General features: G+C 42.1%; 3 protein-coding genes across 4 annotated transcripts in view; 2 read left to right on the forward strand and 1 right to left on the reverse strand.

Annotated features, from left to right (window-relative positions):
• The window catches only part of bace1 (beta-secretase 1), a 130,752-nt gene that overhangs the window by 15,642 nt on the left and 93,283 nt on the right, over positions 1-21,827 (reverse strand). The gene's annotated exons all lie outside the window — the stretch shown is intronic.
• On the forward strand, positions 5,315-8,812 carry LOC118209308 (endonuclease domain-containing 1 protein-like). The gene is made up of 3 exons (XM_035384537.1): positions 5,315-5,611; positions 5,918-6,086; positions 8,294-8,812. The coding sequence occupies exons 1-3, from the start codon at positions 5,315-5,317 to the stop codon at positions 8,668-8,670; spliced, it is 843 nt and encodes a 280-aa protein (XP_035240428.1). The 3' UTR covers positions 8,671-8,812.
• LOC118209302 (endonuclease domain-containing 1 protein-like) lies at positions 13,455-18,213 on the forward strand. The gene is made up of 4 exons (XM_035384527.1): positions 13,455-13,562; positions 14,666-14,971; positions 15,228-15,384; positions 17,587-18,213. Exons 2-4 carry the CDS (start codon positions 14,666-14,668, stop codon positions 17,991-17,993), a joined length of 870 nt encoding a protein of 289 aa, XP_035240418.1. The 5' UTR covers positions 13,455-13,562; the 3' UTR covers positions 17,994-18,213.

Consider the following 21,827-nt stretch of genomic DNA (forward strand, 5'->3'; position numbering starts at 1 on the left):
TTTAGGTAGAAAAGAATACAGTTAATTTGTGCACATTTAAAAAAACAATGAGAAAAAAACATTTGAAAAACAAACCCAAGTGCAAATTTTTCTTCTTCCAATTTTCAATACTTACGATACCACAAAAAGATGAGTTTTACTTGAAAATAAACTAAGACACAACTCTCCTCAAAATAGCCTCCTTTGGCTTTAATTACAATTAAATTAATTATTGGAAGTCCATATCCATTCGTTTTGCCCAGTGGGAGCTCAAATGGTGGGAGGGGGGTTCAGCGTTAGTTAAATTCACTGAATACAGTGAATCAGCAACTATGATCTACTGGTCAAAAAATAAATGTATCTGCCATTACCCAATCTTTCTTAGTCATGTTGATGGTGCTTGGCCCAATGGAGTCTTTTTTTCTTGTTAACAGCATATATCAAGGGCTCTTTCAGATACACGTCCTTTTAGACCAAGAGGTCGTAGTCCCTATTTCACTGTAGTCAGGGAAACAAGTTTCTAGCTAGTTGCATTCATTTCTTCCTGTAGTTGTGGTGCAGTTTTAAGATGGTTTCCTTTGCTAAACAAAAGCTAAAAAAGTTATTTTTATTCTGCCTTTTGATCCACCTGGTCTTCTCCTGATAACATGACTGCTCATCAGCTGGGCACCTCTGTTCCTAGACCACTGTGTGGTGGCACCATCTAATGTGGAATAAGACTAACAGACTGAAGAAAAAATAAAAAATACTTAAGAACCCTTGAACTTTTCCCCTTCTATTTCGTAGGTGCCCCTATGAAGATTCTAGGGGTGATGCGTGGTGAAGAACTGAATTGGAGATGCTTTAAAAAATTATTGTGTGCGTCTAACTGAAACTGTTAGGTTTCTCTGCAGATATCGACACTGGAAGACGAAGAAGCAGCTCAAGCAACTATAAACAGATAGAACCACATATTCATCAACCACACGGTGCAGCAGGGTGGAAATGACTGCCATCTCGCTTGATTGTGTTCCACCGCAACCATAGACCCGCTGTCAGCCGCCCATACCAAGAGGACCCAGCACTGCTATGCTGAAATGTAGATGGCACTATCTCTCCCGACATTAAACAAGACTGGCCCAGTACTCTTAGTCCATCCAGGCCAAGTCTCATACTGTGACGATAACCTATTTTGGCCTTAGTCAGTACTTAGACATGGGTGCATGTTTCTGTCTTTTTTTTACATTTAACTGAAATGTAACAGAAGTGTTGGGAATGCAGATCTGGTGATGACGATCGGCATCAGGCCCTTGCCACCTGGGTTCTTCCATCTAGAGTGTTTTTGTTAATTGCTTGCTAAACTTGTTAACCTTCCTGAAAACGAGAGAAATACATGGAAAAGATATATTAGAACTTCTTAAGAAAACTCAGTCACAAGTTTCGCCACTGACACGCAGCACCATACTGCAGGTTAGGACAGCAAACAACAGTAACGTTAGCACTGATGATTTGGCTCAGTATAGAACAGTTTAGTACAGTGTGAACTGGACTTGATGGACATTGCTTTGAATAACTGTTTCATAATGCGTATTATACCTTATCAGACCAGTGTTTTGTAGTTGTTCCAATGACCTTCCGTATGCACTTATTGCACTTCGCTTTGGATAAAATGACTGTAATGTAATGTAATAGCTAAGCTGAACTACCATGCTAGTGGATGACGCTATATGGATAATGTGTGCTGCCATAATGTAGCTACAATTACAGATAGCAGGCTATTAAGTTAGCAATGCACAATCCTATTTGTAACTATAGCTCCTATTTGTAACTATGTCCTGAGCTATGTCAGCATGCTATCTCCTACTGCCTTGGGTAGCTAATGTTAACTAGCAATAGTTAATGATATTTAAAACGCAGAGGCACACATCATTTCTATCACAACCTATCAGTGACACTGAAGTATAATTACAGGGTTGTGATGGAAAAGAGGCCTGAGTTTGAACCAGGGCCTTTAAAAAGTGATTCTTTCCAGAAATGGCCAAACACAGAGGAGGAAGAAGAACCGCCAGTGGACGGAGCTAAGCAGAAGGCAGAAGTCATAAAAGCATCTGCGCATCTTGAGAAGGAACAACATAGTGGCTGCGCTCCTTCCAGAGAAGAACCACAAGTGGCCAGTGTGAAAATGAAGATAAGAAAAGCACAGAAAAGCCAACTGCAAGGGCGTTAGATTGTGAGGAGATGGAAATTGATACAATACAGGCAATAAGTATTAGGCTGCCTGTGGTTTTTTATTTATTTTTTATTTCAGGTAGAAAAGAACACAGTTAATTTGTGCACATTTAAAAAAACAATTAGAAAAAAACATTTGAAAAACAAACCCAAGTGCAAATCTTTTTTCTTCCAATTTTCAATACTTACGATACCACAAAAAGATGAGTATTACTTGAAAATAAACTAAGACACAACTCTCCTCAAAATAGCCTCCTTTGGCTTTAATAACAATTAAATAAATTATAGGAAGTCTATCCACAGTGGGAGCTGGAGAGGTGAGAGGGAGGTAGAGCGCTGGCTAAACTTGTGAACAGTACTACAGTGAATCAGCAACTACGATCTGCTGGTCATAAAGTAAGTGTATCTGCCATTTCCCAATCTTTCTTAGTACAGTGCTCATGGTGCTTGGCCCACTGGAGACTTTCTTTCTTGTTAACGGCACATAGCAATGGCTTTTTCAGATACACATCCGTTTAGACCAAGAGATCGCAGACCCCATTTCACTGCAGGCAGGGAAACTAGTTTCTCTCTAGTTGCATTGAGGTCTTTTTGTATTTGTGGTGCAGTGGTTTCAAGTTATTTGTCTTCTACCTTTTGATCTTCCTGGACTTCTCCTTTTAACATTACTGCTCATCAGCTGGACAACTCTGAGTGTGTACCAAACGCTGCACCAGGAAATCTTAAGCTTCTTTGCAGTTTCTCACAGAGAATAACCTTTTTGGCACAATACGTTTACTTAGCCCAACACATCTAAGTCTAACGCCTTTTTCTTTGCCATATTTCCTGAAACTTTAGTGTCTATTTTACTCGCCCTACAGGCCAATGGTATTAGGCTACCTGTGGTCTTAAAAAACTTAAGGTTGATAAGATTTTACTCAATTTAATCACCACTCTATCTCCCTCCCACCCCTCCACCTCGAACTTTGCAAAATGATTGGATAGATTTCTGGAATCTGGCCTAACACCTTTGGACTGTACTGTATGCACTTTGTAAATGCAGAAGTTGATCCTGAAGTCATAAAGGAAAGGTAAGAGTGGCTTGAAGAAAGGGGTGAAGAAAGGAAAAAAACACTGTGAGTTCTTGGTTTAAGGTGCAGGATTTCGGTAGCAGATTTTTAAGAGCACTGCTGTCAGATTACTGTGCGTGCGTGTGTGCGTGTGTGCATGTATGCACCTCAGTCCAGAACACCACTCAGGTAATGCATTCTCATACCTTGAGTCTAATTCAAAAATCTCCATTATAGTCTTTCTCTGTATGTTCTGTTTGGCTTTTATACTGCGGCTGAAGGAGTTCTGAGGGGATGTTCACACAAAAATAGCAAATACTGCCAAACAGAGACAATAAGAAAACTAGGATGCCTGTGACTCAGACAGGCGTTCGGTTCCGCTTTTCCAGCTGGTTTTCCCCTAAAAATGACCTCTCCATGGACTGGTGGAGAGAGCACACATGCCTGGGTTGCAATGATTAATCAGCCCAGGTGCTTAAAGGTGTGTTCCTCTCCACAGTTCCGAGCTGAGACTGGGAGTGCAAACCGAGAGAGAGCGTTCTTGAAGAAGGAAGAAAACCCGCCACTGAAAAGCTGGAGGAGCTTTGAGCCAGCTATGAGGGGCGAGCTGAAAAGCTGCTGCTCAGTCTTACTTTCTTTGTCGTTGTTATTTTTGTTTGCTTTGTTAGTTTATGTTCTTGCTCAGTGAGGGGGAAGGGTGAAGGCGTTTGTTTATTTGGTTTTGTGTTGCTGTGGGTGCCATCTCTCTCTCTCCGTGCGACAAACAACAGTCCACTCCCCTAAACTCCAGCATCACCCGCCCAAGGGCGTGGCTTGAAGAAAGGGGTCAAGGAAGGATGTAAAAGGCTGTGAGGGGGGAGATTTTTGGCAGATTTTTGGAGACACACTTCTGATCAACACCAGCCTTTTTCTCTGAGTAACAACCATTCCAACAGTGAGACCAAACAAAGGTGAGAAACAGTGGGGGGGTTTCTTTTAGTGTCTGTATGATTAATTTTTCCTTTATATTTTTAGATTCTTAGTAACATGCTCAGCTAGAGTTATAACCCCTGGGCAGGGGGCACATATATAACCCAAAGAACCAGTAAGGTGCATAACACCTAGCTAACTGCAATTGTGTGAGAGGGAGCTCAAATAAACTTTACTTATATGTATTTCGAACCAAAAACTTGGGTCAATAGGTCACTTTGAATTCTGTAGAATTTTTTAAATGAGTATAGATCTCACAGGAGCTTAAAGGAGTTAGAAGCAGAGCCCATTACCAGTGAAGTAAAGACCTGATCTCTATACTAGGGTTTGATCCACACTTAGCATCAGTATTCACTCCTCTACATATAGAGCAGGCGAGATGTGTTAGGGAGTGGACTAAGGTGAGTTGGCTTGGGTAGCGGTCTATCTAGTATGATTCAAGGAGGGGTCTTCAGCACAAAGCACTATTCGGATATAGTTGCTACAAATGGTATACTATGTATGGTAATCAGGGGTAATGTATAACATTACCCCTGATTACCGCCATAACATATGGGACAAAGACACATTTGTTCCCGATTTGGCTTTGTACTCCACAATTTTTAATGTGTAACCAAACAATTCACATGTGGTTCAAGTGTAGATTCTCAGCTTTGGGGGCTATGTATAAAAAGTGGTGTAATTTCTACATGGTGAAACCAAACTGTATAAAAATATCCTTTAATTAAAGCTGAGCATCTGCTTTGTCGCAAATATTATGAAGGGCACCATATACGATTACATATTAATAAGATAAAAAATGAAACATTTTCTATGAATGGTCCTTCCTAATCAGTACATGACAAATACACACACGTATGAACATATCTACACATGTATGCACATACGCAGATGCACATATACACACATACAGTCATATAGACATACACACACACACAAACATCTTTATACACAAACACACGCATACACACACACACAAGCAAGTATACATCTACACACACATTTGTTTGTATGCAAGCCAAAATGTGGCTACCTGCTGTGGAACTGTGTGCTACAGGTAAAGTGTTCAGAATTCTGCTAAACTGGTTCTCTGAATTCCACTGGCCCAGATGCAGGTCTTGGCAGCGTTGTGCTTCCTTGTCTTGGCACACCTGCCCCCCCTGAGGGGGGAGGTATTTAAAATGTTCAAGAACGGCCCGTACTGCCTGAACTTCTTCTACAAGGGCATGGTGCCCAAGTGGAACGTGCCCAAGCATCACACCGTCTGTTTGTGTCAGCGCTTAAACAACCGCTACCACTTCGCCACGCTGTACAACACGAGCAACCGCATCGCCATCTACTCCGCCTACCGCTTTCAGACCAGCAACGACAGCGGTCGCCAGGATTACTGGTATATAGAGCCACAGGTGAGTACTGAGGAAGACTTACGGCGACCTTCCTCCCCACGTACTTCAGCAGCTCTGCTGCAGCGTCACACTCCTCTCTGTGATATTTTCATAAGCTTCACACTCCTGGTGGTGGATTCAACACCAAGAGCCTCATTTCATTTATCTAAAGAAATGGCTTTGCAGATTACCAGACACCATCTTACACACATGAAAATGAAAAAATACATTCTCAAACACGCGCGCACACAACCACACACATGTGCATACACGCTCACACACACACACACACACACACAGTGGTCTGACTGCAGTGCTGTTTCACAGCTTGTGAACCCGAACTGGAATGCAGAGATGAAGGATGAGAAGGACCTCAGAAACAAAAGCAACGTTGACGTGGACTTCGGGAAGAATCAGTCTCTCAACGCGGACTACATAAATGGACTTAAGTATAACTATACCCGTGGGCACCTCAATCCAAATGGACACCACACAGGTAATGCATCCCCATACCTTGGGTCTAATGCTAGGGAGGTCAAACCTGTTTTGGGGATCTTTCAGAAAACATATTTTGACAGTTTATTCTTCATGCATGTCATAAATGATACAGTATAGTGAAATAACAACATATAAATCGCTAATTTGCCAGAATATAACTGTTGTTTCTTATAATACGATTTAAAAAATTAGCCGCTTAGCTCCGCATGTAATCACTGTCGTTGGAGGGAAACGCATCATCACCTGTGCGAATTTTGGGGGTGGGGTTATCCGTGTTCCTTCAACAACATGAACCAATATTTTGTGGTATCCGTACAGTAAAACAAATATACTGTACGCAGTGACTGGTATGTATTGTTATGGGATGCGTCATTTAATGAAAAGTGTGTACCCTCTCGGCCAGGTCCTCACTGTAAAAGAGAATGTGTTCTCAATGACCTATCTGGTTAAATTAAGGTAATGAATGAATGAATGAATGAATGAATGAATGAATGAATGACTCTCAAAACGCAATATGTGCCAAAATGTCTCAGTTTCAAACAGTGGCCCCGTGGCTTCAAAATTCCATTGCAGTTGGGGACTGGAATCGACCAGGCTCATGTCCCCATTTTCACCCTAATAAAAACAAAACACCCATTCGTAAAACTAAAATCCTTTATACCATACTGTAGACACCATCTTGGAGAAAAAAATATATGTCAAAATATTGTTGTTCAAATGAGTTTTCCTGGCGACTTAGCCACCAGAAAACATGTACACTGGCAACTGGTCATAGCTAACTGTGGCTATTCGAACTGTTGGAGATTTGCAATCCATAGACGGCGTATGTCTCATTTTAAACGTAATTACAAAAAACACCCATTCGTAAACCTAAATTCTTTATACCACAATGTACATAAGGCCTTGACGAAGACGTGCATGTAAGGATTGTGTTGTTCAAACGAGTTTTCCTGGTGACTTGGCCACCAGAATTAATACACTAGCAGCACATTATAGGTGCCAATGGAATACTATTCTATCCGCAGTGGATTCGGATTCCAGAGGGCTGTGCATGTCTCCTTTGCACCGTAATTACAAAAAACACCCATTCGTAAAACTCAAATGCTTTATACCACAATGTAGATAAGACCTTGACAAAGAAATGCATATTAAAATATCATTGTTCAATCAAGGCTTAGCGGGCTAGACATGCCAGAAAACATTTCATAGGGCCTCTTCATCGGCATAATTTGGACAAATCGGAATTGAACAGTCAGGATGATGTCAAGACAGGGATTGGCTACAATTTGAATAACATTTCATTTCAGCAAAACAAAATCCCTTCTGGGGTTATTTTGATAGCGAGGGTTGTTTTTTTTTTTTTTTTTTGGTGCCAGATCGCTTCTGAAATGGCCCTCAGGACGCTGGCAGCTGTAACGTTTTGAGGACACCTAAATATACGAATGTATCAATAACTAATAACCAATTCATATTTTAAACATTTCACAGTGAGTTTTTCTTGTGGTGAACTGAGTAATAATGCCTTCAATGTGGTTAGATTTTTTATAATGACCCCATTCATTTTGGTGAAGCATTAAGTGCAGGCACAAATGCTCATAAAGAGTCAAGTTTGCATAAGAATTCCTGATTTCTAAAGTAAAAAATTAATATCGCTGAACTATCAGTGCCCTCTTGAACTCCCATTGTGATAACATTTCAGGCAGAACGTTCGACCTCCCTACTAATGCATACTATACAAAAATCTCCATTATAGTCTTTCTGTGTATGTTCTGTTTGGTTTTTATACTGCGGCTGAAGGAGTTCTGAGGGGATGTTCGCACAAAAAATGGCAAAGAATGCCAAACAGAGACAATAAAAAAACTAGGATGCCTGTGACTCAGACAAGCGTTCAGTTCCGCTTTTTGTTGCTGGTTTTTTTTATTCCAGCAGGCCTGCCCAACTGGTAATTGGGTCTCTAAGAGTGAATTCAGTATGGTCAGCTGTGCATTGTGTTACTAATGCAATTCAAACCAGGTTTGTTGTCTTGAGAGCAGTACCCTGAGGTAGAACATTACAGTTGTGAAACGGATATTGAGTGAACGTACTTTTAAGAAAGCAGCATCCCCTAAAAATGATCCTCCATCTCTCTTTATATCTTTTATCTCTCTCTCTCTCTCTCTCTCTCTCTCTCTCTCTCTCTCTCTCTGTGCTCCCCCCTTCCTGCAGGGGACAGCCGTCAGGCCACGTTTACACTCACCAACGTGGTGCCACAGAACCGCACGCTGAACCAGGGGGCCTGGAAGGAGTATGAGACGGATCTGCAAAAAAACGTGCTCAAAAACTGCTCGAAGGCCTACGTGCTGGTGGGCGCCATCCCTTCCAAAAACAACTCGATCAACAATCGGGTCAACATCCCCGACTACATCTGGAACGCCTACTGTTGCCTGAACAACAACAGCCAGCCCATCAGCAGCGGGGGGGCCATAGCTGACAACACTGAGAACAAAGTTGTCAGGCACACTCTCTCAAAGCTGGAAACGCTCCTGAAAAAGTACACCAACTCAACAGTGTTGGAGCTCTTTCACAAAAAGTGTGAAGCTTAGAGGAGTATTGTATGTTAGAGAACTGTAGTCAGACACAGGGCATATTTCACTCTTTATATTTTTCTGTGCCAATTAACATACAAGAGTCATTTACTTCCCTGTAATTCCCATTGCCCATAAGCTTATTATCTAATACATGCACCAAAACTCACCTATTTGCACTTTAGGCATTCGGCTGATGTTTTTAGCCAAAGTGACTTAAAGAAAGGAGAAAAGGGCAACACTGCAATCTCACAAGTTCTCCCCATTCAGCTCTTAAATAATCATCATTGTTTAATTTCGATGTGGTTACAGCTACTGTAATAATGGAAGTAAAGACAAACTTCCATAGGTCAATAACACCATTTACTATGTAGCTAACCATGCCTGCTTCCACAAGCACACACACACACACACACGCGCGTGCGCACACCTGTCCCTGGTTCTCATAAATGTCTGCGTGATTCTGCCATTCACAATAAAGGCTTAATTCTTCAGTAATCTGTCCCATCTTGTCTGCTTGTATTAGGGGAGCAATACTGTAGCAGGTATCCTGCAATAAATATTGAAGTCTTTAATCTGCATACGGGCCGAATTTTGGCTGTGGGCTGAGTGAGCCGAATAACAGCAAAAAAGCTGATTATCACTGGGCACCATCAGCAAAGAGACTGTGAATAGTCAGCTAAAATTAAAGCATCATAGAGGAAGGGCACAGTGAACGCAAACTGAAGACACCCAGTGTTAAGAGGCCTATAAAATACATGGAGCACCTGATCCCGCCCTAAATTCTACCCTGATCCCGCCCTCTTCTACGCCCTGACCTGAAAACGGTGCTGCTATGGCACACTGTAGCCCCGCTCTCTGTCCCCCCCGCTTCCTCCCTCACTAGCTCTCCCTTCCTTAGACCTTCCCCTCTCAGCCCCTCCACTCTTTTACCCCTCCCCTCTCAGTCTCACCCTTCTCTTACCCCACCTTTACCAGGAAAGGGTGAGCGGCAGCTCCCACGGCAAAGTTGCTGCTGCCGGTGTCCACCAGGATGTTCAATTGTGTGACAGATAAAATGCTCTCATCATTATACAGTATGACAGACCAGTAGTTCCTCTAGGTCAGCAAGATCCCCCCTGGTGGTCCAAAAGCAAAATTACAATTTTATCCCAATTTCATTTTGTGAAAATTGCCATAAAATTATTTTTTGATGTGATGATATTATAAAAGGATGTAAGTAATCACAATCTCTCAGCACGACAAATTGATTAGCTTATTGTGTATAACCGTAAAAAACTGACAAATGAAAACAGAAGTCAAAAAGAGACTATTTCCTCTGTCCTACTGTACTTCATCTGTTTTGAGTACGGACACAACCCATAAATTTGTGCTGTGTTGCAACTGCAATACTTTACTAAGATAAACCGGTGTGTTCATTTAATTGAAGACCGACAGAATATGTGTACTTACAGTATTATGTTTTTCAAATGCGAAATATTATTATATTGTTTAAACTTAAATGTTATGATGCTGAAATAAAAAAAAAAACTGTATGTATCCCAATAGACAAAATCAAGGATTGGGCTCCAGTCAGTTCTCCCCTCTATGTTCTCCCTGTCCTCCCTTAGTACCAGGGGCTAATACCAGTTAGTACCTTAGTACCAGGGGCTAATACCAGTTAGTACCTTAGTACCAGGGGTTAGTGCAAGTTAGTACCTTAGTACCAGGGGTTCGTACAAGTTAGTACCTTAGTACCAGGGGGTTTGCACTAGTTACTACCTAAGTACTAGCGTATTAGTACCAGTTACTACCTTAGTACCATGGGTTAGCACAAGTTAGTACCTTAGTACCAGTGTGCTACTGTACCCTTCAGCACAGTAGTTCACTTGAATGGCTTCAGTGAATGCACAACTGTGTAAATGGTCTGTATGTACAGAATAAATGTAAACCAGGAAAAGCTCTCAGGATAAAAGTGTATACTAAATACCTAAACGTAATATAACCGTACAAACTCTGTTCATAGGCAGGACTAAGGTTCCACAGGTGAATGTGTCAGTATAGCAGGGCACCACAGTACAAACATTGGCCCTGTATCTGACAAAACACATAAACAATTAAACAAGGGTCAACTGCAGCGTGCTTAGCTGAAGTTCAAACCAAAGGTTTACACCCCTTGTTCCATCCCCTGCCTCTGCTTGCCTGGGTAGTGCAGGTGGAGGTAGTTGCTTAATTACCTAATTGCCTGATTGCCTCCACCTGCCTGTGGCCCAATATAAGCCAAGTAGTATGGGAGATTTTCTTTTTGGCAAAAAACAGTGGAACCGATAGAACAGAGCAAGTAATCATAAGTAGATTAAGAATTGGTCACAGCAACTTGAATAGCACACTATTTATTATAGGAAAACATCCAACTGGCTATTGCGATCAGTGCCAGGAATTAGAAACAGTGGAGCATGTCCTGATTGAATGCAGGAAGTATGAGCAAGAAAGAAGGGTAATGTTTACAGGATTACAGAGACTAGGAGTGAACATGGTGGAGGGAAAGGAGATATTTAGTTTATTGAGGGCAACTGGAATAAGCAAAAGGATATAAGAGATCCAGACTGCAATACATGGTAGATCCAGAAGGAGGCGGCAATGCAACTAAAAAGGATGCCAACTGCTGTAAAACACCAAAGAAGAAGAAGATGATTTTCTTTTGGGGCTTTTGTGTCCGTGTAGAGATTCTTTCTTTGAGACCTTCTTTCAGGTTTCTTTTGTGGTTGGTGGTTTGTTTTGTGTGGAGATTGTGTTTTGTGAACTTTGTGTGTTTTGGTTTGTGCCTTAGTTTGTAATTTAGATTAATAAATGTCTGAGTTTGTGCTTTTAGACAAGTTTCTGTCTTGTTTTTGGTGCTTTGAACTCTGTTGTTGCGGCCCTGCGAGCCGGCCGTAACTCCACTAGACCACAAAACTGCATTGCACCTGGAACAGCTAATCCTAATTTCATAGATTTAGATGGCTGTCATGTAGTTCTCTGATTTAGGAGGTTAAACCTGAGGTTTGTACTCCAGCTAAACAAACTGCATTTGAACCATACAGACTGCTCCACACACAATGGCTCCATTCAGTACTTGGTGGGGTTTTCTTTGCATGCGCTATTGTGTCATGTTTATCTAATGAGCTGCTTCTACAGCCGAGCACCAAGCTGCTCTGGACCAAATAAACAAAACAAATAATGCATTTGGCGGAAAGGGGAAGCAGAGAACTTGAAGATGGGAGGAATAAGGGAAAGAATGAGAATTTAGTCATGTAAAAGGACAGCAGGAGAGAGAAATTATGTGAAACATTTGAAGTAAAGCGGGAAGGGGGGTCAATAACTAAAAGATTCATTAAAACGGTGTTGCTGTGTCCATGTATACATGAGTTTATGCCCAAGTACGTGTCTCTGGGTGTATGTGTCGTGTATATGTTTGCTCTTCATGATGCCCCACTATACCCCCCCCCCCCCCGCCCACCCCACTCTGACACTCAAGCAACACCCCCCTCTCTCCTGAGTATTTCTGTGGAATAAGCAGACTCCTGATTGATCCGTCTCTCTAGCTTCCTTCCTATCCCCGTTTGGGACGGTTGGCTGTATCCTGCCACATGCACGCCTCTGCAGGAATGTGCAAAAAGTAACGTTTCCTCTCTGACCCCCTGCGATCACCTCCGCCCCTGTTACAGGAAAAAAGTTGCATCTGCTGGCTTTGCAAATTTTGCCACTCTACCGGGAAAAAAAACTAGCACAGTAAGCTAAAAAATGAACACATAAAAAATCATTTACATAAAAAAATATTGCATATTCTTTTTTAAAGTTCGTTACAGGACAACATTCACCCAGTCAAAGAGAATTAATTAAATAGTTCTTTGTCTAATCAAAGAACGCTGTTCTTACTAAAACCATGTCATCAGACTAAATTAGAAATTTTGTTAAAATACTTAAAATATTTGGTATAAAATACCCTCCTTTGCCAGAATCATTGGATTTTCCCTCCATTTGTTCTCTATAGATGTTCTTCTTCTCTCTTTCTTTCCAAAATAAAAGGAGTTTATCCTTAAAATACAGCCAAACACACTCTATCCCCGTACTGAGCAGTTCATCATTCTATTTATCTTAGGTAGTCTACACAAGCAGTGATAGCTTTCGTTTTTTTTTTCTTGTTTCCAAGACAATGGTTTATGATTTTAATGAGTCAAAGACATCAGAAGTCAGGTAACACGGCCCACAGTGCATTGTGGGAGACTCCCAGGGTACACTGCATCAAGCTTCAGCCCTTCCAGTGCCAGTCTCTGCCCAGGTCCCATCGCCGGGGACGGCAGAAACAAGTTTCTACACAATCAGCTCTTTTATTCATCACATGCACACGCACACGCTCAAAAACACAGCAAACACACACACACACTCATGCACAAAAACACGAACACACACACTGACATGCACAAACACACACACACACACGCACAAATACACAAACACACACATTGACATGCACAAACACACACACACGCACAAATACACAAACAAACACACACACTGATATGCACAAAAACATACACACACACTGAAAAGCTGCAGCTCAGTCTTACTTTCTTTGTCGTTGTTATTTTTGTTTGCTTTGTTAGTTTATGTTTTTGCTCAGAACCCGTGAGGGGGAAGGGTGAAGGCGTTTATTTGGTTTTGTGTCGCTGTGGGTGCCATCTCTCTCTCTCCATGCGACAAACAACAGTCCACTCCCCTAAACTTCAGCATCACCCGCCCAAGGGCGTGGCTTGAAGAAAGGGGTCAAGGAAGGATGTAAAAGGCTGTGAGGGGGGAGATTTTTGGCAGATTTTTGGAGACACACTTCTGATCAACACCAGCCTTTTTCTCTGAGTAACAACCCATTCCAACAGTGAGACCAAACCAAGGTGAGAAACAGTGGGGGGTTTTCTTTTAGTGTCTGTATGATTAATTTTTCCTTTATATATTTAGATTCTCAGTAACATGCTCAGCTAGAGTTATAACCCCTGGGCAGGGGGCACATATATAACCAAAAGAACCAGTAAGGTGCATAACACCTAGCTAACTGCAATTGTGTGAGAGGGAGCTCAAATAAACTTTACTTATATGTATTTCGAACCAAAAACTTGGGTCAATAGGTTGCTTTGAATTCTGTAGAATTTTTTAAATGAGTATAGATCTCACAGGAGCTTAAAGGAGTTAGAAGCAGAGCCCATTACCAGTGAAGTAAAGACCTGATCTCTATACTAGGGTTTGATCCACACTTAGCATCAGTATTCACTCCTCTACATATAGAGCAGGCGAGATGTGTTAGGGAGTGGACTAAGGTGAGTTGGCTTGGGTAGCGGTCTATCTAGCATGATTCAAGGAGGGGTCTTCAGCACAAAGCACTATTCGGATATAGTTGCTACAAATGGTATACTATGTATGGTAATCAGGGGTAATGTATAACATTACCCCTGATTACCGCCATAACATATGGGACAAAGACACATTTGTTCCCGATTTGGCTTTGTTCACATGTGGTTCAAGTGTAGATTCTCAGCTTTGGGGGCTATGTATAAAAAGTGGTGTAATTTCTACATGGAGAAACCAAAATGTATAAAAATATCCTTTAATTAAAGCTGAGCATCTGCTTTGTCGCAAATATTATGAAGGGCACCATATACGATTACATATTAATAAGATAAAAAATGAAACATTTTCTATGAATGGTCCTTCCTAATCAGTACATGACAAATACACACACGTATGCACATATCTACACACAAACACATGTATGCACATACGCAGATGCACATATACACACATACAGCCATATAGACTTACACACACACACAAACATCTTTATACACAAACACACGCATACACACACACACAAGCAAGCATACATCTACACACACATTTGTTTGTATGCAAGCCAAAATGTGGCTACCTGCTGTGGACTGTGTGCTACAGGTAAAGTGTTCAGAATTCTGCTAAACTGGTTCTCTGAATTCCACTGGCCCAGATGCAGGTCTTGGCAGCACTGTGCTTCCTTGTCTTGGCACACCTGCCCCCCCTGAGGGGGGAGGTAGTAAAAAGCTTCGAGAGCAACGCGCAGTGCCTGGACTTCTTCTACAAGCGCATGGTGCCCAAGTGGGACGCGGCTAATCCTAACAGTCGTAACACCGCCTGTTTGTGTCAGCGCTTCAACAACCGCTACCACTTCGCCACGCTGTACAACAAGGAGCACCGCATCGCCGTCTACTCCGCCTACCTCTTTCAGACTAGCGACAATAAATCGACAAAGAATGACTGGTGTATAGAGCCACAGGTGAGTACTGAGGAAGACTCACGGCGACCTTCCTCCCCACTTACTTCAGCAGCTCTGCTGCAGCGTCACACTCCTCTCTGTGATATTTTCATGAGCATCACACTCCATTCAATACATTCTCAAACACACGCACACACACACACATGTGCACGCACGCACACACACACACATGTGCATGCACGCTCACACACGCACACACACAGACACACACACACACACATACACACAGTGGTCTGACTGCAGTGCTGTTTCACAGCTTGTGGACAGGAGCTGGGATAAAGACATGGAGGAAGAGAAGGAGCTCGAAATCAAACACAAGGGGGTGTACTTCGGTCAGAATCAGTCTCTTGATGAGGACTACATAGACTCTGACTATGACCGTGGGCACCTCAATCCAAAACAACACCACAGAGGTAATGCATCCTCATACCTTGGGTCTAATGCTAGGGAGGTCAAACCTGTTTTGGCAATCTTTCAGAAAACATATTTTGACAGTTTATTCTTCATGCATAATGTCATAAATGATACAGTATAGTGAAATAACAACATATAAATCGCTAATTTGCCAGAATATAACTGTTGTTTCCTATAATACGATTTAAAAAATTAGCCGCTTAGCTCCGCATGTAATCACTGTCGTTGGAGGGAAACGCATCATCACCTGTGCGAATTTTGGGGGTGGGGTTATCCGTGTTCCTTCAACAACATGAACCAATATTTTGTGGTATCCGTACAGTAAAACAAATATACTGTACGCAGTGACTGGTATGTATTGTTATGGGATGCGTCATTTAATGAAAAGTGTGTACCCTCTTGGCCAGGTCCTCACTGTAAAAGAGAATGTGTTCTCAATGACCTATCTGGTTAAATTAAGGTAATGAATGAATGAATGAATGAATGAATGAATGACTCTCAAAAGGCAATATGTGCCAAAATGTCTCAGTTTCAAACAGCGGCCCCGTGGCTTCAAAATTCCATTGCAGTTGGGGACTGGAATCGACCAGGCTCATGTCCCCATTTTCACCCTAATAAAAAAAACACCCATTATTAAAACTAAAATCCTTTATACCATACTGTAGACACCATCTTGGAGAAAAAATATATGTAAAAATTCTTGTTGTTCAAATGAGTTTTCCAGGCGACTTAGCCACCAGAAAACATGTAAACCGGCAACAGGTCATAGCTAACTGTGGCTATTCGAATTGTTGGAGATTTGGAATCCATAGACGGCATATGTCTCATTTTAAACGTAATTACAAAAAACACCCATTCGTAAAGAGTTTTCCTGGTGACTTGGCCACCAGAATTAATACACTAGCAGCACGTTATAGGTGCCAATGGAATACTATTCTATCCGCAGTGGATTCGGATTCCAGAGGGCTGTGCATGTCTCCTTTGCACCGTAATTACAAAAAACACCCATTCGTAAAACTCAAACGCTTTATACCACAATGTAGATAAGACCTTGACAAAGAAATGCATATTAAAATATCACTGTTCAATCAAGGCTTAGCTGTCTAGACATGCCAGAAAACATTTCATAGGGCCTCTTCATCGGCATAATTTGGACAAATCGGAATTGAACAGTCAGGATGATGTCAAGACAGGGATTGGCTACAATTTGAATAACATTTCATTTCAGCAAAACAAAATCCCTTCTGGGGTTATTTTGATAGCGAGGGTCGTTTTTTTTTTTGGTGCCAGATCGCTTCTGAAATGGCCCTCAGGACGCTGGCAGCTGTAACGTTTTGAGGACACCTAAATATACGAACGTATCAATAACTAATAACCAATTCATATTTTAAACATTTCACAGTGAGTTCAGTGGTGAACTAATGTGGTGAGTAATAATGCCTTCAACGTGGTTAGATTTTTTATAATGACCCCATTCATTTTGGTGAAGCATTAAGTGCAGGCACAAATGCTCATAAAGAGTCAAGTTTCCTGATTTCTAAAGTAAAAAGAATAATATCGCTGAACTATCAGTGCCCTCTTTAAATTATTTAATTGCTCTATCTACTCCAATTTTGTATATTTCCTTGTCAAATTACCTGTTTAAGTGAGCCCAGATGCCAATTTTGTTTTATGTTTGTACATGGAACTCCCATTGTGATAACATTGCAGGCAGAACGTTCGACCTCCCTACTAATGCATACTATTCAAAAATCTCCATTATAGTCTTTCTCTGTATGTTCTGTTTGGTTTTTATACTGTGGCTGAAGGAGTTCTGAGGGGATGCTCACACAAAAAATGGCAAATAATGGCAAACAGAGACAATAAGAAAACTAGGATGCCTGTGACTCAGACAAGCGTTCAGTTCCGCTTTTTTTGCTGGTTTTTTATTCCAGCAGACCTGCCAAACTGGTTATTGGGTCTCTAAGAGTGAATTGAGTATGGTCAGCTGTGCATTGTGTTACTAATGCTATTCAAACCAGGTTTGTTGTCTTGAGAGCAGTACCCTGAGGTAGAACATTACAGTTGTGAAACGGATATTTAGAGAATGTACTTTTAAGAAAGCAGCATCCCCTAAAAATGATCCTCCATCTCTCTTTATATCTTTTATCTCTCTCTCTCTCTCTCTCTCTCTCTCTCTCTGTGCTCCCCCCTTCCTGCAGAGGACAGCCGTCAGGCCACGTTCACACTCACCAACGTGGTGCCACAGAACCGCACGCTGAACCAGGGGGCCTGGAAGAAGTATGAGACGGATCTGCAAAAAAACCTCACAAAGTGCTCGCAGGCCTACGTGCTGGTGGGCGCCATCCCTTCCAAAAATAACTTGATCAACAATCGGGTCAACGTCCCCGACTACATCTGGAACGCCTACTGCTGCCTGGACAACAACGGCCGGCCCATCAGCAGCGGGGGGGCCATAGCTCGCAACACTGAGAACGAAGTTGTCAGGCACACTCTCTCAGAGCTGAAAACGCTCCTGAAAGAGTACACCAAATCAAAAGTGTTGGTGCTCTTTCGCGACAAGTGTGAAGCTAAGAGGAGTATTATTAGATACTTAGGAGTATGTTAGAGAAGTGTAGTCAGACACACCCCACAGGGCATATTTCACTCTTTATATTTTTCTGTGCCAATTAACATACAAGAGTCATTTACTTCCCTGTAATTCCCATTGCTCATACGCTTATTATCTAATACATGCACCAAAACTCACCTATTTGCACTTTAGGCATTTGGCTGATGCTTTTACCCAAAGTGACTTAAAGAAAGGAGCACTTAATATGGTAAGAACACCCCACTAGAAAAAGGCAACACTGCAATCTCACAAGTTCTCCCCATTCAGCTCTTAAATAATCAACATTGTTTAATTTCAATGTGGTTATAGCTACTGTAATAATGGAAGTAAAGACAAACTTCCGTGGGTCAATAACACCATTTATTATGTAGCTAACCATGCCTGCTTCCACAAGCACACACACACACACACACACACACACACACACACGCGCACACACCTGTCCCTGGCTCTCATAAATGTCTGCGTGATTCTGCCATTCACAATAAAGGCTTAATTCATCAGTAATCAGTCCCATCTTGTCTGACTGCATAAGGGAATAAACAGGCAAATGACACCATACGGTACAATAAAGCCACTGAGCTACATCAAAACTGAAGGATACCTATACAAGTCCAGGGAGTATGTTACTCTGAGTAGTATGCTGTGTAGACACACAGTCACCAAGCAATGACCCTGGATCCTTTAACATATGTCTAATGGATTTAAAATGACACTTGGTATTTGCAGGCCTCTAGCTCGTAGAGACTCACGTTTGTAACTGACAATTCCTAGACCTCTGTATGGTGGCACCATCTAACGTGTCTCCTACTGCCTTGGGTAGCTAATGTTATCTAGCAGACTAGCGTTAGTTAATGATATTTAAAAGGCAGTGGCTCACATCATTTATATCACAAACTCTCAGTGTGACACTGAAGTATAATTGCAGCGTTGTGATGGAAAAGAGGCCGGAGTTTGAACCAGGGCCTTTTACAGGAAGAACCACAATGGGCCCGTGAGAAAACGAAGATGCAAAGAAAAGCCAAACACAACGGCAGAAAGGAAACATGTCTGTAGATGAAGAAAACCATGTGGGGGGTTTATGAAGATTGTGAGGAGATTGAAATGGATACAATACACGCAATAAGTATTAAGGTTCCCTGTGGTCTTTTAAAAAAAAATTTAGGTAGAAAAGAATTCAGTTAATTTGTGCACATTTAAAAAACACAAAAGACACAACTCTCCTCAAAATAGCCTTCTTGGGCTTTAATTACAATTAAATAAATTATTGGAAGTCTCAAACTTTTCCCCTCCTAAATTGTAGGTGCCCCTATGAAGATTCTAGGGGTGATGCGTGATGAAGAACTGAATTGGAGATGCTTTAAAAAATTATTGTGTGCGTCTAACTGAAACTGTTAGGTTTCTCTGCAGATATCGACACTGGAAGACGAAGAAGCAGCTCAAGCAACTATAAACAGATAGAACCACATATTCATCAACCACACGGTGCAGCAGGGTGGAAATGACTGCCATCTCGCTTGATTGTGTTCCACCGCAACCATAGACCCGCTGTCAGCCGCCCATACCAAGAGGACCCAGCACTGCTATGCTGAAATGTAGATGGCACTATCTCTCCCGACATTAAACAAGACTGGCCCAGTACTCTAAGTCCATCCAGGCCAAGTCTCATACTGTGATGATAACCTATTTTGGCCTTAGTCAGTACTTAGACATGGGTGCATGTTTCTGTCTTTTTTTTACATTTAACTGGAATGTAACAGAAGTGTTGGGAATGCAGATCTGGTGATGACGATCGGCATCAGGCCCTTGCCAACTGGGTTCTTCCATCTAGAGTGTTTTTGTTAATTGCTTGCTAAACTTGTTAACCTTCCTGAAAACGAGAGAAATACATGGAAAATATATATTAGAACTTCTTAAGAAAACTCAGTCACAAGTTTCGCCACTGACACGCAGCACCATACTGCAGATTAGGACAGCAAACAACAGTAACGTTAGCACTGATGATTTGGCTCAGTATAGAACAGTTTAGTACAGTGTGAACTGGACTTGATGGACATTGCTTTGAATAACTGTTTCATAATGCGTATTATACCTTATCAGACCAGTGTTTTGTAGTTGTTCCAATGACCTTCCGTATGCACTTATTGCACTTCGCTTTGGATAAAATTACTGTAATGTAATGTAATGTAATAGCTAAGCTGAACTACCATGCTAGTGGATGACGCTATATTGCACTTTAGGTAATACCATCCTCACACCATCACCCTCAACTAGAAACCTTGGCGTGGTGATGGACAACAGACTGTCCCTCACCGAGCACATTTCAGCAGTGACACGTTCATGCAGGTTCTTCCTGTATAACATCCGGAGGATCCGCCCCTTCCTCACAACTTACTCGACCCAACTCCTCGTCCAGGCAGTGGTCCTGTCCCGCCTGGACTACTGTAACTCCCTGCTTGCTGGCCTCCCAGCATCATCTATCAGACCCCTGCAACTCATCCAGAACGCAGCAGCGCGTCTGGTCTTCAACCTCCCCAGACATTCCCACGTTACCCCCCTGCTCACCACCCTCCACTGGCTCCCCGTGATGGCTCGCATCAAATTTAAAACATTAGTGCTTGCCTTCAAAGCAGCCAGGGGGTCAGCCCCTCCCTATCTACGTCAACTCATCAGATCCTACACCCCAGCTAGACCTCTCCGTTCAGCTGCCACATGTCGCCTGGTCCCTGCCCCGGCTCGCACCAGCACCCGGTCACGCCTCCTGTCTGTTCTAGCCCCACGGTGGTGGAATGACCTTCCTGTGCAAGTCAGAACAGCAGAGACCCTGGCCGTCTTCAAACGTAGACTGAAGACTCACCTCTTCAAGCTACATCTCACCTCATCACCCCCCACTACCCTCTAACATCCATTAAACCTCAACTGAGTAACCACGCGTCATGTTATTTTCATGTAACTAGGTTCATCTACAACTAGGTGGGTGGGGGGTGGGAATTTATATATATTTAAAAAAAAAAAAAAAAAAAAAAAAAAAAAAGGGGTACAATTCACACTTTTTGCAAAGTTATACCTATTGTAGCTCTCTTGCAGGAATGTTGTAAAGCGCTTGTCTCTGAGTTTTGTAATGCACTTGTTGTAAGTCGCTCTGGATAAGAGCGTCTGCTAAGAATCTATAATGTAATGTAATGTAAATGTATATGGATAATGTGTGCTGCCATAATGTAGCTACAATTACAGATAGCAGGCTATTAAGTTAGCAATGCACAATCCCATTTGTAACTATAGCTCCTATTTGTAACTATGTCCTGAGCTATGTCAGGGGCGACATAGCTCAGGACATAAGAACGGTTGTCTGGCAGTCGGAGGGTTGCCGGTTCGATCCCCGGCCTGGGCGTGTCGAAGTGTCCCTGAGCAAGACACCTAACCCCTAACTGCTCTGGTGAGTGAGAGGCATCAATTGTAAAGTGCTTTGGATAAAAGCGCTATATAAATGCAGTCCATTTACCATTTATAGCTAAAAGTAAACTAACTCAACTCCCTAGCTAGCATGCTATCTCCTACTGCCTTGGGTAGCCAATGTTAACTAGCAATAGTTAATGATATTTAAAACGCAGAGGCACACATCATTTCTATCACAACCTATCAGTGACACTGAAGTATAATTACAGGGTTGTGATGGAAAAGAGACCTGAGTTTGAACCAGGGCCTTTGAAAAGTGATTCTTTCCAGAAATGGCCAAACACAGAGGAGGAAGAAGAACCGCCAGTGGACGGAGCTGAGCAGAAGGCAGAAGTCATGAAAGCATCTGCGCATCTTGAGAAGGAACAACATAGT

The sequence above is a fragment of the Anguilla anguilla genome, chromosome 12, assembly GCF_013347855.1.
Source record: "Anguilla anguilla isolate fAngAng1 chromosome 12, fAngAng1.pri, whole genome shotgun sequence".
NCBI lineage: Eukaryota > Metazoa > Chordata > Actinopteri > Anguilliformes > Anguillidae > Anguilla > Anguilla anguilla.